The sequence below is a fragment of the Sus scrofa genome, chromosome 9 (assembly GCF_054392235.1).
Source record: "Sus scrofa isolate SSC_HxYL_T2T_F1_AM1 chromosome 9, Sscrofa_HxYL_maternal_Yorkshire_Landrace_v2.0, whole genome shotgun sequence".
Taxonomy (NCBI): domain Eukaryota; kingdom Metazoa; phylum Chordata; class Mammalia; order Artiodactyla; family Suidae; genus Sus; species Sus scrofa.
The window spans coordinates 95,152,468-95,171,775 of NC_139391.1; the positions used below are offsets into that span (position 1 = coordinate 95,152,468).

Below are 19,308 nucleotides of genomic sequence, written 5' to 3' on the forward strand. Positions count from 1 at the left end.
TTTCATTTCTAATGAAAATAGGATGGAGAAGAATGGACTGATAGGCCCAAGTACCGATGTTGGGATCTGAGCCATTGAAGAGAAGTGGGGAAACATGAGCTGACACGCCGCGTGTTCACTGCTCCTAGAAGGCTGCCACTTGAACAGTTAGTCAGCTAAAGCTCTTTCTTTGTCTTTCCTGGGATCCTGCTGTGAAAAATAAATTCATTCAGGGAGAGAGAGAGAGCAGTGTCACACTTTAGTGATGGATATTTTTACCCTTGGGTTCTTTCCTATAAACTAACCGTTAAATTTGAATTTTATAGGAATTCGAAAGTGAGTATGCCATGTTTAAGTCCAAAACTGTGGATTTTGATCGAAGGCTTGGGACAATTCTTTGTGTAGCTTTGTTTAACTGCAATGGTCTAGAAGCTGCATTTAAGGTGAGTTCTGAAGAATAAGCTATCAGAATAATGTTTTACTCATTAATAAGTTAAGACTGTTGGATGAAAAGGGTGACTATATTCCATTCTGATCCAGGTAAACTATTAACTAGTCACATTCGCTTCATATTCATCTCACCGAATTTCAAACTTTTGAATATGCACTAGTGAATAATGAAGTGTGCTTTGGATAAGGTCAGTTTTAGGACACTTGACTATTGATCTTTTCTTGAATTCCTTGTTTCAGCATTCATTACCTTTAACGCAAATTTGGCGTGGCCTGTAAAGTCTTGACTCAAAATGAAGCCACGGTGAAAAGGGAAAAATACCTGTTTCTTTTCTTTGCCATTATTTACGTCGTTTGGTCTCACCTACCCAATTTATTAATCTGACTGAAACAAATAGAAATTTATGCACTATTTTCATCTGGCATAAGACACCATTGATTATGAGACATGACATTGTTTATCAATAAAGGAAAATCCTACCCCCAAATTACAATGTTGTTGACTATATAACATAGTCTAGTTTTAGAGGTGTTAAACCATGAATGTTTGTCATAGAATTGATGAAATACAGTATATATGTGTGAATAGTTTCATAAAAGAAAAGCTTCTTGAGAAGCTCCCACTGTGGTGCAGTAGGTTAAGAATCTGCCTGCAGTGGCTCAGATCACTGAAAAGGTGCAGGTTCCATCCCCGGCTGGTGCATTTTGTTAAAGGACCCATCACTGTCACAGCCTTGGCATAGCACAAGCTGTGGCTCATGATCAGTCCCTGGCCCGGGGACTTCTAGATGCTGCAGGTGCAGGCATTAAAAAGAAACAAAGGGAGTTCCAGTTGTGCATCAGTGGTTAATGAACCCAACTAGGAACCAGGCTTGTGGGTTTGACCCCTGGCCTCACTCAGTGGGTCCAGGATGAGGTGTTGGCATGAGCTGTACTGTAGGTTGCAAATGCACTTCGGATCTGGCATTGCTGTGGCTGTGGTATAGGCTGGCAGCTCTAACTCCAATTCGACCTCTAGCTTGGGTGTTTCCACATGCTGCAGGTGCAGCCCTAAAAAACAAAACAAAACCAAAGAAAAAAGAAATAAAAAGAAAAGCATCTTGAGAATCCTTCCTGAAGAACAGCATCTAATGTGGGGAATTGGGGCACCATGTGAAACTTGCTTGTCAAAGAAGAGTATTGCTTGTCAAAGAAGATGATACTCCCCAAAGATGAATGAGACCTCAGTGTCAGCAGCCAAAGGGGGATGGCACAAGTCATTGAAGATGGCAGTGCAAAACAACAGATACAGACTGTATCTAAGATGTGTGTATAATTTTGATACACCTCAAATGAATTGGTCAGACGATGGTGGAGCTGCTAGTGTCGTCTGCCCCCATTGAGCATTTCAACATGCAGAAGTCATGAGGATCAAATAGTTCTCTATTAAGAGCTCTTGAGTGAAACTGAGATGCTGCAGGCTGAAATACATTGCCCGTTGTTCTAAAATGACCCCACCTGTAATCCCATCTCTGGGAAATTACTACTATATTTAAACCACCACGCCTTTTCTTTGACTTGCTGTGCATACGTATTTCTCTTTGGGAAAAAAATGGCATATTCTCATCCTTGTCATCTTTCTGTAGCCTTTTCAGAATGCAGGGAATCCTGAATATTTTTCTTGCTTTTATAACATAATTCAACAACATTCTTTTCAATGGCTGCACAGTAGTCTATCATATTCTCTGTTGCTGAACCTCCTTTCATGCTTGTAGAAATAACTGTAAGAAAGAATGTAGAATGAAATCTCAATTACAGAGGCACCTACATTTTCTCATTCAAACCCCTTCTCACAACCATTCACATGGATTCTATTTTAGCACATGCCAGTTAATTTTTTTCTAGACAGTTTTATCTCTGTATTGTCATGTATTATTTCTTTAACTCTCCACCTATTTGTACTTTGTCTCCTAAAATGTAGAACATGATAGGCTGCCTTTAGAAGCTCTCCAGGAGCAGGACATCATCTTGGAGTCATTATATTTAGATCAACTTCTGCAACGCCTTGTATAAAGCAGGCACTTCATAACTGCTTGACGTTAGGAGGGCTGACTGGTTGGCAGAGAGCTGAAATGAAGCACTCATGGGGATGAACTATGGCATGAGGCATGGCAGAAGAAAAAAATTACAGGGTTGTATATTTAGGGAGAAAATGATTTCTACCCTAGGTGCAGGATGAGGAGCTCTGACCAGTTACTGTTGTGTCCCGGAGAATAAACATTTGCAGATTTGTCTGAAGGCCACGATTCAGCACCTGCTCTTGGCAAAGACATGACCAGGAGGGGCCCTGGAACTGGACAGTGTAAAACCATTCCTCAGACCCTACGGGGCTGGCATTCAGTAAAAATTCAAACAAAATGCTGATACATGACTTTCTAAAAGGTACAGCATTTCTACATGAAGGGAGACCGAACTGTGTAAACTAAGTGTCTAGATAATTCTTTAGTGAAACAGTAGAAAACTAGAAAATTGTAAAGTGTATATGGTTCAGTTGGCAACAGATTACAAAAATCTTGGAAAGAGACAAGCCTGGGAAAAATATGGATAGGTACTACTGGAAACAAAGGCAATGGCATTATAGAAGGCCCTATTCCATGGTAAAACTGAGAAGTAGAAGAAAATCAAAGTCAAGCTTATAGATCTCAGATGGGAGATTGAGGGAAGAAGCAAGTAGTGGGAATCAATCTTCAATCTTTGGAAGTTGACACAAAGGACAATGTCTGTACTCTTCCTAAAACAGTTCTTACTTCCAGCATGACAAGGAAACGAGAAGTTCATATGACATTTGTTCTCATCCAGGAGGGTGATTTTTATATACCTGTGATGTTGAAAAATTAGGGTACTGGATACTGCTTAAAAGGTTAAGACTTTGCTTACTACTACTTTCTGGCTTTACAACCTCCCCAAAGAAAATATTCTGTCTTTTCTCTTTTGCATTTGGTGTCAAATCCCACTAAGGCAGTTCCCATTGTGGTGCCATGGAAACGCATCCGACTAGTAACCATGAGGTTGTGGGTTCGATCCCTGGCCTCATTTAGTGGGTCGGGGATCTGGCATTTCTGTGAGCTTGTAGTGTAAGTCACAGATGCGGCTTGGATCCTGAGCCCCTGTGGCTGTGGTGTAGGCCAACAGCTGTAGCTCTGATTTGACCCCTAGCCTGGGAACCTCCATATGCCACAGGTGCAGCCTTAAAAAGACAAAAAACAAAACAAAACAAAAAACCCCAAAATGCAAAAACCAAAAACCAAAAAACCCCAAAATCCTACTAAGCATATTGGGTACACAGGATAAGATGTCTCTAGGAAGCTTCTGGTATTATTTCACTTGGGGGTAACATGCTAAGGGTCTGAAAGAGAATGTTGTGAAGTAAAAATGTTTCTCTACTGTCGTTGAAGGACACATCTTTGAGAAATCTGTGAGCCATTGTTTACTTGAGGATGTTAACACAAAGTCCAAACTTCACAAAAGAGTGTAAGAAGACAGTTAATACTTTGTATTTTGCTAGGTAGTGGAGAACCAAGTAGATTTTAAATACTTAGTAGTTACTATTTGTTACTAGAAAAAAACCCACCATGTGTTTGTCTAAACTGGCCTCTATGATATGGTGAGATTTACATTTTAGTTTGTATAATTCTTAAGATTTTTTTTCAGTGAATGTGCTTTATGGAAATGTCTGCAAAATGTTTACAGTGAAGCTGTTTCCTGACAAAAACAAAACTGGGAGAACACCTCTTAATCCCTTAAGAGGAAGAACAAAGCTCTATCCTTTGCCACGTCTCATCACTAACCAGGCACAAATCTTGATATGTGGTTTTCTGCCATCTTGATATTTAGTTATTTTGAGGGGATATCTTCTTTCCGTGCAGTGAAGATATATATATATATATATATATAACAGGCCTGATAACTGACATTTTCTGAAGCCCACACAGAGTTAAGTAAATAACAAAGTAACAATTTGAAATGGCACCTTGGCTGATAAGAGGCCACAAAGGGCAGCAGAGGCTCTGGTGCCAGACTGCCCAATGTCAGTATCAAATGCCAACTCTGCACTAGCTGTGAAAATTTGGGCAACTTACCCCTCCCCATAACTCTTTTTCCTCATCTGGAGCATGTAATAATAACAGCATTTTTAACACCCTTATAATATAGTGCCTGGCACTTGTCATTTGATAAGCATGGCTTTTACAAAAATATGTATTTTTATTACATTATTTTGCTTGCAAAGGTAGCTGTCACACACCAATGAGTGAAAGAATCCATTTGGGGCAGAAAAGATGACAGGAGGCTAGTAGATACAAGGTGAGGCTCACCAGATGGCTATGCTTTATGAAAACTGGTAGGCAAGGTTTGAGATCTAGGGGCTCCATGACAAGCAGGAGGAGTGGTGGACCTATGTTCCTTTGCTCACTGATCATGTGATCCTGTTTCAGTTCCTGGGTCTGCTTTTTCTGTCCCCTTAATTGCTGGCTTCCTCTGTTTGCTAGTACAGTTGACCCTTGAGCAACACAGGGGTTAGGGGGACTCACCTTCTATGTAGTTGAAAATCAGTGTCTAACTTTCGACTCTCCAGAGTTTAATTAACAGTAGCCTACTGTCGACCAGAAGCCTTACCAGTTATAGTCAATACATATTTCCTATGTCTGGTGTATCATGTAATGTATTTTTACAATAAAATAAGCTAGAAAAAAAAGCGTTATTAAGAAAATCATCAAGAAAACACATTTCCAGTACCGTGCTCTATTGATACCGTACGTTCATGTTACCTATTTACAAGATGAATCACCTGTCAGTACCTACATCAGTATTGTCTTAGAGGATACAAAACACTGAGGATGTTACATGTTTGACTAACACAAGACATAAAAATATGAAACGATAATGTGAAAAAAAATTTCGCATTTATTTACAGGTATGATTCATACATTGATTAAAAAGTAGCAATGTGATTGCTTTTATGGTAGCCTAGTGTGATCAATAGTGATTGTTTCATGGTATCCTGGCCTATGCACTAATGAATGACTCATAAAATTTTTGTAGCATGTAATATTATAGTTCTGTTCATAATAGAGGATTGTAAACTTTGTTAATTTTTTTTAAAAAAATACTTACCTGTGATGATGGATGCTATGCTGTTTCTCTAATTGGGAGAAGAAGGCACACCTTATGGCAGTGCAGTTTGTTTAAAGCAAAGTTATAAAACAAGAAAAGTAATACATTATTAATTTATACTAAATATGACTCATCTTTTTTTTTTCTTTTACTTTTTGAGCTGCACCTCAAGCATATGAAAGTTCCTGGGATAGGGGTCAAATTGGAGCTGCAGCTGCCAGCCTCTGCTGCAGCCACAGCAATGCCAGATCTGAGCCACATCTGTGACCTTGCTGCAGCTTGCAGAAACGCCAGATCCTTAACCCAGTGCGCGAGGCCAGGGATCAAACTCACATTCTCACAGACACTTTGTCCAGTCCCTAACCTACTGAGCCACAGCAGGAACTCCTAAATATCACTCATCCTATGTCTGCATAAAGATAGACTAGTAACCACATATATTTTGTGCATTCAGGATATACCTTGAGTTTTTTTATATTTCTAGAGTATGTGGTTCATCTGAGATTGTTCAAATTGTCTCAAAGCTCCAAAAAAAGTTTCCATTGTACTTATTTGAAAACTTTTTTGTGGTGAGTTCCCATCATGGCTCAGCAGAAATGAATCTGACTAGTATCCATGGGATGTGGGTTTGATCCCTGGCCTTGCTCAGTGGGTAAAGGATCCAGCTGAGCTGTGGCTTAGGTTGCATATGCTTGGATCCCGTGTTGCCGTGGCTGTGGTGTAAGCTGGCAGCTGTAGCTCCGATTCATCCCCTAGCCCGGGAACTTCCATATGCTATGGGTACAGCCCTAAAAAGCAAAAAAAAAAAAAAAAAAAAATCTGTAAAAGTGGACCTGTGCAGTTCAAGTCCATGTTGTTCAAAGGTCAGCTGAAGTTTCTTTTCACTCACAACTTTATAGGCATAGGTTTAGCCTTCCATGGCCTGATTCTTTTTCTGAGAAAGAATCTAATTATCTCAAGGCATTGGTTTCATCCAGGACTTTGACATCAAAGAAACTGCCTGCCTGTGGAGTGGTTGTCATTAGAACATGTTGTTACTACTGCTCCACCTGCTATGTTGGTGGTAGCTGGGTCCTGTGGTCCAAAACAGTGGCCTTGGGCAGGACAGTCAGTGACGGATGGTTCTGATATAATTATTATTATTTTAAACTTTGTTTTATTGAAGTCTAGTTGATTTACAACGTTGTGTTAATTTCTCCTGTACAGCAAAGTAATTCAGTTATATGTACGTATACATTCTTTTTCATATTCTTTTCTCTGATGATTACAGGATGTATCATTATTGTGTGACTTAGAGGCCCTTGATATGGATATTCCTATTCTCAAGAATATACATATAGGAGGGAAGAGCAAATAACAAATACACAATCTTGCTTCTGTTATTAAATCGCCAAAGCATCTTCAACGGTGTTTCCTGGTGCCCAATAGGGAACAACAGCGTCGGCTGTTACCAGGAATGGCTAGGAGACAGTGCTTCATTTCTGACCCCTCATTTTTTGCTGAGGAAGGGAAACTGCTTTACATTGAGAATTGTCTTAACTGGATGTATGGAAATTTTAGTGAGATATGAAAATATGTTTGATATTGGGAGACTCTGCAGGATACTTGCAGGGATCCAGAGTTTAGCTCTGTATCTGGTCAAGTAGGTGGCTTAATGGGGAAGATAGTGCACTGGATTTTTGTCTTAAAAACCCATGGTGCTTAACCTTTCTTTCCCTTTGATTTTTTATAGCTTTTGACCATATTTGGGAATTTTCTTGAGAAACCAGTTGTCATGGAAATTTTCAGCCCACATTACAGCACATTAGTGCACATGTTTAATGCCGAGTTGGATATGTGTAAGCAATTGTATAACGAACATGTGAAACAGGTGAGTGGGGGGAAAAGTCTGGGACATTTCTAGTTTCATATTGTGGGTCTGGGTATCAAGGAGAACTCCATTCAATGTTATCCAAAAATTAGATATAGGCACTAAAATGTTTGTGCTTTTATTTAATTGGTTTCCTTGTGGATGTGAAGAACCTCCTTGAAGACCATAACTCTTTTACTAATCAAGTTACTCAGCACATTTATTTTTGTGAAAGTACCGAAACGAACACTTGCTCACAAGGTTGGACTGTCCTCTGATGCAATGTTCCCTTTCTCCCTCTTCACTGCAATGTCAATTTGCAGATTGAACAAGGAACTGTGGTTCTTAACAAGAATATGCCGTTTACCTCGGGAAATATCAAATGGGCTAAAGAGGTCCTTGACCGGCTTCAAATGTTTTGGTCAAACTTTGCATCTCTCCGTTATCTGTAAGTAGTTAGGCTTCTTTCATTCCAACATTGCCCCCATGACTCAGGCAATTTTTATATAGGGTAGTGAGCTGGCCATTTTCCTCATACAAACTCATTGCCTTATTTATCTCTTGTTATCGGCTGGGCTCATTGAGAGGGATTTATCCCCCTGGTTTTAGAATATGTTTAATAAGATTTATGAATTCATGTATTTCCATGTTTTTAGGTCTCTCTTTTTTTTTTACTTTTCACTTTTCCATTTCACCCACAGTATGTTTGTAGTTTTTTGTTACTGTTTTTCCTTTCTCCCATTACTAGCTCTCATTTTGTTTTGCAGTCTTATACCTTTCTTTTTTCTTTGTAGGAATTGATGACTTGTTGCTGTTTGCATTCAGTACAATCTTTTAGTTCCATTTATTTCATAACTATATCTTTTAAGGCAAAGATTATGCCTAAGCATTATTTGGCCTTAACTGGTTTTCTTCCTGATTTTTATCATGTATTTTTTTGTCATATTTCCTATTGTATATGATCATAAAGTAGTTAAGCTGAAGTCTATGTACGATATAGAAAAGTGGAAAAACTATGTTCCTACAGATCCTTGGAAAGTCCTGATGATGCCGTGGTTTACCAGAAGTATACTGAAATGACAACTTTGCTGGATCAATTTGAAAATCATGTCTATAATGAATGGAAAAGTAATGTGGAGGAAATCTGTGATTTCAGTTTGAATCAACCCTTGATTAGATTCAGTGCCGTAAATGGTCTTCTCAGTGTCAACTTTGACCCAAAGGTAGGGGCTTGATGTTGTTAAGACAGCTTGTAGTTGCCCTTTTTATTATAAGTATATTCCTGATATCTCCAGCCATGTATATATATATTTTTTAATTTGGGGAAAATGTCAGTGCTATGAGGACTGTAACTAATAACAACTTCTAATAGGTCTTTCTTTTAGGAAAGTGTTTACCCATTTCTGTGTTAATTATTCTTTCTAATCGTGTCTCATAATTACTTGTCGCTCTCACTTTACTGGATAAGGAGTTACTTGAGAGTAGAGTCCATTTCATTTCATCTTTGTCTTTTGTGTGTTTCACATAGTGCTGGGCGCTTGGTCACATTTAATAAATACTAGCTAGGTAGAATCACTAATTTTTGATGAGATTTTTTTCGCTTATGATTCCTTTCCCTGACTCATGGCAGTCCAACTGTATGCCCAGGGAAATAAGTGGGAAAGTTAACCTCCCTGAGTTTAATAGTCATAATCTCTACTCAAATTCCTATCTGTTTCCCTAAAATATGATAAAGAATAGTATCGCTTAATTTTTCTTATTAACGTCAGTGCACAGACATAAATATATGACCTGAAGAATTTGAGGATTTGCTCGACCTTCTGATTTCATAAAAACAATTTATAGAAACTGATTTCCTGAGATGCTTTAGGGATAATCCTTATGCTTATACATGAAGGGATTATAAACACATAAAGAATATTGTATTAGTTAACCTAGGGAGTGACAACCTAAGGGAGTCAACTGGTTTACCTTCTAAAGTGTGTTGTAATCTCTCTTCTCAGAACAGGTGATGCAGAGCTACAGTCAGTTCTGTACAACATGACATATGCAGTCCTAAAAATCACTGCACTGTGAAAGACTGCACAATAAAAAGTACATGGCTTAGGGAGTTCCGTCATGGCTCAGTGGTTAGCGAATCTGACTAGGAACCATGAGGTTGTGGGTTTGATCCCTGGTCTTGCTCAGTGGGTTAAGGATCCTGCGTTGCCATGAGCTGTGGTGTGGGCTGCAGACTCGGATCAGATCTTGCATTGCTGTGGCTGTGGTGTAGGCCGGCGGCTACAGCTCCACTTAGACCCCTAGCCTAGGAACCTCCATATGCCATGGAAGCAGCCCTAGAAATGGTAAAAAGACCAATAAATAAATAAATAATAAAAATTAAAAAAATTACAAGGCTTATGGGGAAAGCGAAGGTGAGGGTATAGTACTCAAGATTTTTTTTTTTCTTTTTTTCTTTTTAGGGCCATACCCACAGCACATGGAAGTTCCCAGACTAGGGGTTGGATCAGAGCTGCAGCTGCCAGCCTATGCCACAGCCACAGCAACTCAGGATCTGAGCTGTGTCTGAGACCTACACCACAGCTCACAGCAGCGCTGGATCCTTAACCCACTGAGCGAGGCCAGGGATCGAACTTGTATCCTCATGGATACTAATCAGATTCGTTACCACTGAACCACAATGGAAACTCCCTTCTCACATATATAATCGTGTTTTGTTTTCAAAATGAGTATTATAATAGAATTAATGGTGCAAGGAAGGGACCAAGGTCCATTTATGGCCTTCCATTTCAGATCTTGGTGTGTATCTTGCTGGTTTTTGCTTGAATTCTTTCTCTGACCGTGAGCCATAGTCAATAATGTCTCCCTTTACACTTCCACATCATGTGGAATGTATGACGGCTGCTTTTTGAAAACAAAAGAAACAAAAGCATCTATGCCTTGACAGTTTGAAAATGTGGTACTCATTGGATGAAATTTTAGGCATTTTGATTTTAGCTTGAAAGAGAATGATATTCTTAAAATATGGAATAATCCTTGCTTTTCTTTTCATAGCTAGTGGCTGTGTTAAGAGAAGTGAAATACCTCTTGATGCTGAAGAAATCGGACATCCCGGATTCAGCCTTAGCCATCTTTAAAAAAAGGGATACTCTTTTAAAGGTCTGTGTGTGTAGATATTAGGGCAGATGTTGAATAGGAATACTTTGAATTTTCATGATTAACATGTAGAGCTATGATACTTTTCCTATCTCTGAGAGCAAGTAGCTTTATCATATGCAACACTTTTTTCCCCCTTTTGCTCAGTACATTGGAAATCTTGAACTTCTCGTGCAAGGATACAATAAGCTGAGACAGACTCTTCTGGATGTTGAATACCCCCTGATTAAGGATGAGCTAAGGGCTGTGGACGAGGAACTGCAGGCTGCCGCCACATCACTGACATGGCAGGATGACTGCTTGAGGGACATTGAGAGGGTGAAAACGGCCACCTCCGAGCTGGAGCGCAGAGTGGAGCACACGCATGACAACGTCAGGGCCATTCAGCAGATGATGCGGGCCTGGGCAGAGGGCACACTCCTTCCCAGGAGAGAACACCGCCGAGAGACCGCCTTGACCTGGGAGGACAAGGGCGACTTGTTCATGAAAAAATACAAGCAAATCCAAGAAGATGGCTGCAAGATACACAGCTTGGTAGAGGTACTTGATTTTAAGGCTTTGAAATTGATATCGGATCCTTTCCTGTAGTTTAGCAGAGAGCAGAAACGGGCAACCTAGTAAGGGAGGACCCTTTTATTGACCCCGAAGGTGCTTTACCTAGGGTTTCATCAAGGATTGAAAATGGAGGACTTTGTATTACTCGCCTTGGCTTTTGTCATTTCTGAGGGAAGAGAAAGGAGTATAAACTCTTGGGATGAAGCAGCCAGGCTGGAGATGGGAGCCTTACCTTGGCCACAGTTCACTCCCATTTTGGATGCTATCACTAGCTACCAGTGCTGGCGGTACGCTCTCTGTGCCATCTGTCTTGTTTCCATCATCTCAGGTCACCCTCTCAGCCATCTCCTAAGGATGGCGACTAAAGTTACTCCCCTTGTAACAAGCACTTGAGGTTTTAAAACAGTGATGGGCACTGTTCTAGGGTTATCAGTGTCAGAGAAGACAAGAACTAAAGACAGCAAGAACAAAACACAGAAGGCAGAGAAACAAGAGCAAAAACCAAAAAAGTGTCCTGCCTCTTGGACTTGACATTCTAGTCAGGGAAACTAGAGAAAATAACAAGTACATAATACCTCAATTGGTCATAGGAGCCATGAGGAAAAGCAAAGCAGAGATGGTGGGATAGAGAATCAGTGGTGAGGGGTGGAGTGAACATTTTCTATCAGGTGAGAAAGCTCTCTTTACTATGGTAGCATTTCTGCAGAGAACTGAATGGGAATGAGCCATGTGGAAAACAGAGGGAAAATGTTATAGGTGTCAAAATTCAAAAGTTTTAGTGTAGGAGCCTGTCTAAGGGTCAGTTGGAGAGCCAGTGTTTCCAAGAGGAGGAGAAGTAAGGATGAGATTGTTTATTTTTTCTTTTTAAATTTTTCTTTCATTTTTTTTTTTTTTGCCTTTTGTTTTTTTAGGGCTGCACCCTCGGCATATGGAGGTTCCCAGGCTAGGGGTCAAATCGCAGCTGTACCTGGCAGCCTACACCATAGCCACAGAAATGGGGGATCCAAGCCGAGTCTGCGACCTACTCCGCAGCTCATGGCAACCCTGGATCCTTAACCCACTGAGCAAGGCCAGGGACTGAACCCAAATCCTCATGAATACTACTCAGGTTCATTAACCACTGAGCCACCACAGGAACTCCCAAACTTTTTTTTTTTTTCTCTTTTAGTTGATGTGCCAATGAATGGGATCAACAGGCCATTTTGAGAACATTAGGTTTTACTCTGAGGGAAAATAACAGCCAGAGACTCTGTTGAAAGGCTTTTCCTATTGAGGGTCAACTACTGGGGAGCCAGGAGGTGGTAATCAGGGAGACCATTAGGGGGCGAGGCCATAATCCAGGTGATGGTGATAAAGGCAGTCATAGGCTGGATGTATTTTGAAGGCAGAGCCAAGAGGGTTTGCTGTGATGAATCAGAAGAGACATGTCAAGGAAAACATTCAGGGTTTTGGTCTGGGCAGCTGGAAGAATGGAGTTTTCTTTTCCTGATACGGGGAAGGCTATGGTGGAGACTTTGTAGGGAAAAGAGAGGATTTGTTTTCGGGGGTGTTTATTAGTGATGCCTGCCCAAAGGGAGATTTTGTGTAGGCTGGCATTGCAATCATGTGAAGGAAGTGTGTGAAGGGTAACACATTTGCCCATCAAAAGTAAGATGTGGTAGATTTGATATGCTGTATTGAGTATGTGTCACACACACAAAAGGAAAAAATTCATGTGGACTTCAAAGTTTCTGTTGATTTCCAAGTCCATCTGAAACAGTTAAGAAAGTTTTAATTTTCCCTGTGGGGAACAATTTGCTGGACAAAGACTTTTCCTTGGCCTTCTTTGATGATGGCCTGTGTTAACATCCCCGGACTGCTGTAACAAAGTGCCACAAACGGACGTCTCAAAACAAGGGAGGCTAGAAGTCCGAAATCAAGGTGTGGGCAGGGCCATCCTTCCTCTGAAGCCTCCCCCAAGTCCCTGAGGGAATCTCTGGGATGTTCTGACATGTAAACAAGGTATATATCTGGAAAGCTGTCGCCCCCCCCCCCCCCCCCGCCCCCGCAACATCTTAACTTAATCATTCCATTGACTATTCCTAGTTTGCCAAGTTGCTGTGAATTATTTTGTGACTTTCAGGACACCTTTACAATTGTTTATGTGTTAGAATCTCTTGTGAATGGGGAGTTCCTGCTGTGACTCAGCAGGTTAAGAACCTGACTAGTATCCATGAGGATGCAGGTTTGATCCCTGGCCTTGCCCAGTGGTTGAAGGACCCAGCAATTTCCTCAAGCTGCAGCACAGGTTGCGGATGCAGCTCGGATCCTGTGTTGCTGTGGCTGTGGTATAGGATGGCAGCTGCAGCTCTGATTCAATCTCTAGTCTGGGAACTTCCATATGTCACAAGTATAGCCATAAAAAAGAAAGAAAAAGAAAGGAATCTGTCTTGTGGAGGATAGATGATGTGATTACAATTAGTTTTTCAGCTTACATTTTCTTGGTAATAAAAAAGTGGTTCTCTAAACATCATCTGGGTGGTTTATACCAGTAAGATTTATGCATCCTTAGTACAATGCATTGAAAATATTGCCCTGGAGTTCCCACTGTGGCTCAGTTGTTAACAAACCCAACTGGTATCCATGAAGACGCAGGTTTGATCCCTGTCCTTGCTCAGTGGGTTGAGGATAGGACATTGCCATGAGCTGCAGTGTAGGTCACAGTTGCGGCTTGGATCCTGTGTTGGTGTGGCTGTGGTATAGGCTAGCAGCTACAGCTCCAATTCGACCCCTAGCCTGGGGACCTCCATATGTCACAGGTGGTATGGCTTGTAAAAAAAAAAAAATATTGCCAATAGGTGACTAGAAATGAATATAAACAAATTTTCATAATTTGACTCAGAGAGTAAGTTGGAATTTTCTACTGGTAAATGGACTCTATTTTTTCCCCTTAAATCTACAACTAAGATGCACTGAAGTCACTGAGAACTGTGGAGAACTTATAATTTGCGGGAACACAACCTCAAAAAAGAGATGAAACAATTATGTGTTTCTATAAGTTATTTTTTTCTCCAGTTTTTTATTCGTTTTTAAAAAATTTATTGGGGTATTTACAATGTAGTGTTAGCCTCAGATTTTCCGCCAAGTGAATCAGTTATACATATACGTATATTTGTATTTTTTCCCGTGTAGGTTATTATAGAACATTGAGTAGACTTCATTGTGCTACACAGTAGGTCCTTGTTAGTTTTCTATTTATATGTTGTGGTGTGTATGTGTTAATTACATCCTTCCAATTTATCCATCCTTTTGGTAATCCTAGACTAGATTTCAAAGTATGAGTTTGTTTATGTCTTATAAGTTCTTTTGTATAATTTTTTTAGATTCCACATATAAGTGATATCATATGATATTTGTCTTTCTCTGATTTACTTCACCAAATATGGTAATCTCTATATCTATCTATGTTGCTGCAAATGGCATTATTTTGTTCCTTTTTATGGCTGAGTAATATTCCATTGTATATATGTACTGAATCTTCTTTATCCATTCCTCTGTCAATGACATTAAGGTTGTTTCCATCTCTTGGCTTTTGTAAATAGTGCTGCAATGAACACTGAGCATTATCTTTTTGAATGATAGTTTTCTCTGGATATATGCCTAGGAGTGTGATGGTAGTTCTATATTTAGTTTTCTGAGGAAGGTCCATACTGTTCTCCATAGCGGTTGTACCAGTTTACACTCCCAACAAGAGAGTAGGAGGGTTCCCTTCTCTCCACACCCTCTCCATCATTTATTATTTGTAGCCTTTTAAATGATGACCATTCTGACTGATGTGAGGTAATACCTCATAGTTGTTTTGATTTGCATTTCTCTAATAATTAGTGATATTGAATATCTTTTCATGTGCTTTTTGGCTGTCTGTCTTCTTTGGAGAAATGTGTGATTGGATCTTCTCATTTTTTGATTGGGGCTGTTTTTTTTTTTTATATGAAGCTGTGTGAGATGTTTATATATTTTGGAGACTAAGTGAGATGTTTATATATTTTGGAGACTAATCCCTTATCAGTTGCTTTATTTTCTCCCATTCTCTTGGTTATCTTTTTGGTTTCTTTTTGGCTTCCTTTGCTGTGCAGAAGCTTTTAAGTTTAATTTATTTTCATATTTATTTTCATTACTCTCAGAGGTGGATCAAAAAAGATACTGCTGTGGTTTGTGTCATAGAGTATTCTGCCTATGTTTTCCTCTAAGAGATTTATAGTATCTGACTGTATGTTTAGGTCTTTAATCCATTTTGAGTTTATTTTTATCTATGGTGTTAGATCAATGTTCTACTTTCATTCTTCTACATGTAGCTGTCCAGTTTTCCTAGTACCACTTATTAAAGAGACTATCTTTCCTCCACTGTATGTTCTTGCCCATAGGTGTGTGGGTTTATTGTAGGGCTTTCTATCCTATTCCACTGATCTGTACTTCTGTTTTGTGTGTGTGTGTGTGTGTGTGCATGCGCACGTGCGTGCACATGCCTGTGCCAGTACCATACTTCTTTGGTGAATTGTAGCTTTGTAGTATGGTCTGACCTCTGAGACCTGATTCTTTCAGTTCTGTTTTTCTTTTTCAAAATTGCTTTGGCTATTCAGCATCTTTTGTGTTTCCATACAAAATTAAAAACTTTGTTCTAGTTCTGTGAAAAATGCCGTTGGTAATTTGATAGGGATTGCACTGAATCTTTAATTGCCTTGGGTAGTATAGTGTTTGTCAGTATTGATTCTTCCTATCCAAGAGCATGGTCTGTCTTCCCATTTGTTTGTGTCCTCTATGATTTGTTTCATCAGCATCTTGTAGTTTTCAGAGTACAGGTCTTTTGCCTCCTTAGGCATGATTATCTCTAGGTATTTTCTTTTCCATGGTAAATGGAATTGTTTTCTTAATTTCTCTCTGATCTTTTATTGTTGATGTGTAGGAATTCAATAGATTTCTGTGTATTAATTTTGTATCCTGCAACTTTACTGAATTCATTGATGAGCTCTAGTAGTTTTCTGGTAGCATCTTTAGAATTTTCTATATATAGTACCATGTCATCTTTATGTAGTGAGAATTCCAGTTTGGAATTCTCTTCCAGTTTGGATTCCTTTTATTTGTTTTTCTTCTCTGTTTGCCAGGACTAGGACTTCCAAAAGTATGTTGAAAAAAAGTGGTGAGAGTAGACATCCTTGTCATGTTCCTCATCTTAGTGGAAATGCTTTCAGCTTTTCACCGTGGACAATGATGTTAGCTGCGATTTGTCATATATGGCTATTATTACATCAAGGCAGGTTCCCTCTATGCCTACATTATTGAGAGTTTCTTTTTTTTAATCAGAAGTGGGTGTTTAGTTTTGTCAAAAGCTTTTTCTGCATCTGTTGAGATGATCACATGGTTTTTATTCTTCAGTTTGTTAATGTTTTACTTCATACCAATTGACTTGTGGATACTGAAGAATCCTTGCATCCCTGGGATAAATCCCTCTTAATCAAGGTATATGATCCTTTTAATGTACTGTTGGATTTGGTGTGCTGCTATTTTGGTGAGGATTTTTGCATCTGTGTTCATCCATGGTATTGGCTTGTATGTGGTATCCGTCTGGTTTTGCTATCAGGATTATGGTGGGTTCATGGAATGAGGTTGGGAGTGTTCCTCTGAAATTTTTGTGGAGAGTTTCATTTGAATAGGTGTTAACTCTTGCCTAAGTGTTTGATAGACGTCACCTGTGAAGCTGTCTGGTGTTGGACTTTTGCTCACTGGAAGGTTTTTAATCAAAGTGTCAGTTTCAGTACTTGTGATTGGTCTATTCATATTTTTTACTTCTTCCAAGTTCAGTCTTAGAAGTTTGTACCTTTGTAAGAATTTGTCCATTTCTTCTAGGTTGTCCATTTTATTGGCATATATGTTGCTTGTAGTATTCTCTCATGATCCTTTGTATTTCTGTGGTGTCAGCTGTAACTTCTCTTTTTACATTTCTAATTTTATTTTATCTATTATTATTATTATTATTTTGTTTTTAGGACTGCACCCACAGAATATGTAAGTTCTCAGGCTAGGGATCAAATCAGCTGCTGCTGAGGCCTATGCCACGGTCACGACAACGCTGAGTCCTAGCTGCATCTGCGACCTCCTCCACAGCTTGTCGCAATGTCAGATCCTTAACCCACTGAGGCCAGGGGTTGAACTTTCATCCTCAGGGAGACAACATTGGGTCCTTAACCCACTGAGCTACAACGAGAACTCCTCTTTTCTAATTTTATTGATTCGAGCCCTCTCTGTTTTTTTCTTGATGAATCTGGCTTAAGGTTTATTAAGTGTGTTGATCTTTTCAAAGAACCAACTTTTGGTTTCATTGATTTTCTGTGTTGTTTTATTCATCTCTATTTCATTTATTTTTGCTCTGATCTTTATGATTTCTTTCCTTCTGCTAACTTGAGTTCTGTTGATTCTTCTTTCTCTAGTTGCTTTAGGTGTAAGGTTAGGTGTTTTGAGATTTTTCTCATTTTCTGAAATAAGATTGTATTGCTGTATTGGAGTTCCCACTGTTGCGCAACAGGATCAACAGCATCCTTGGGGCACTAGGATGCAGGTTTGATCCCAGGCTCAGCAGAGTGAGTTAAGGATCCAGTGTTGCTGCAGCTGCGGCATAACTTGCAACTGTGACTCGGATCTGGTCCTTGGCCCCAGAAGAAAGGAAAAGAAAAAACAAGCTGGTATTGCTATAAACTTCACTCTTAAAACTGATTTTCTGCATCCCATAGGTTTTGGATCATCATGTTTTCACTGTCATCTGTCTCGAGATATTTCTTGATTTCCTCTTTAATTTCGTCAGTGATCCACTGGCTGTTTATAGCATATTGTTTAGCCTCCAGGTATTTGTGTTTATGTGTGTGTGTGGTTTTTTTTTCCTTGTAGTTGATTTCTGGTGTCATAGTATTGTGGTCAGAAAAGATGCTTGATATGATTTTAATTTTATTAAACTTACCAAGGCTTGATTTGTGGCCCAGCATGTGATCTAGCCTGGAAAATATTCCATGTGCCTTTGAGAAGAATGTATATATTCTATTGCTTTTGAATGGAATATTCTATAAATATCAATTAAGTTTATCTGGTCTCTGGTGTCTTTAAAGATCTGTGTTTCCTTCTTGATTTTCTGTCTGGATGATCTGTCCTTTGATGTAAGTAGAGTGTTAAAGTCCCCCACTATTATTATGCTATCGTCAATTTCTCTGTTTATGGCTCTAAGCATTTGCTTATATATTGTGGTGCTCCTATGTTAGGTGCATGTATATTTACAGTTGTTAAATAGTCTTCTTGGATTGATTCTTTGCTCATTATGTTGTGTCTTTCTCCATCTCTTGTGACCTTCTTTATTTTAAAGTCCATTTTGTCCAGTGTGGGTATCACTACTCCAGCTCTCTTTTGATTTCCATTTGCATGTAATACCTTCTTCCATCCCCTAACTTTCAGTCTGTATGTGACCTTTAGGTCTGAAGTGGGTCCCTTGTGAACAGCATATATATGGATCATATTTTTGTATCCTTTCAGCCAATCCATGTTATTTGGTTGTAGCATTTAATCCATTTACATTTAGCGTAATTATGGATATCTATGTACTTACTGCTATTTTCTTAATTGTTTTGGATTTGTTATTTTAGATCTTTTTTTCCCCTTCCTCTTTTGTTTTCTTGTGATTTGCTGAATGTCTTTAGTGTTGTATTTAGTATGCCCTTTCTTTCTACCTTCCTTTCCTCCTTCCTCCTTTCCTTTCTTTCTTTAACTTATGGCTACACCCATGGCATATGGAAGTTCCTGGACCAGGGATTGAATCTGAGCCATGGTTGTGGCCTATGCCTCACCTGTGGTAGTGCCGGATCCTTTTAACCCACTTTACCAGTGTAGTGATTGAACCTGCTCCTCCTCAGTGACCCAAGCCATTGCAATCATTGCACCATGGTGGGAACTCCTGCTTTTTCTTTTTTATATGTATGTCTTGTAGTTATTCAGTTGTATTTAGTTGGCAGTTCCCATTAGATTTTGATATAGCAGTCTATATATGTGCAGAATTATTTCTGGTTGCTGGTCTCTTAATTTCAAATCCCTATTTTTAATATTCTACATTTGTCCTCTTCTCATGCTTGCTAGTTTTGATGGCATATTTGTCA

General features: G+C 39.3%; 1 protein-coding gene across 1 annotated transcript in view; it reads left to right on the forward strand.

The window, feature by feature from the left end:
• DNAH11 (dynein axonemal heavy chain 11) overlaps positions 1–19,308 on the forward strand; it is a 340,086-nt gene that overhangs the window by 46,821 nt on the left and 273,957 nt on the right. Inside the window, exons 9-14 of the mRNA XM_021063429.2 lie at positions 306–422; positions 7,313–7,450; positions 7,753–7,877; positions 8,457–8,652; positions 10,484–10,588; positions 10,733–11,125. Coding sequence (XP_020919088.2) covers positions 306–422; positions 7,313–7,450; positions 7,753–7,877; positions 8,457–8,652; positions 10,484–10,588; positions 10,733–11,125 — 1,074 coding nt within the window. The remainder of the gene's footprint in view (positions 1–305; positions 423–7,312; positions 7,451–7,752; positions 7,878–8,456; positions 8,653–10,483; positions 10,589–10,732; positions 11,126–19,308) is intronic.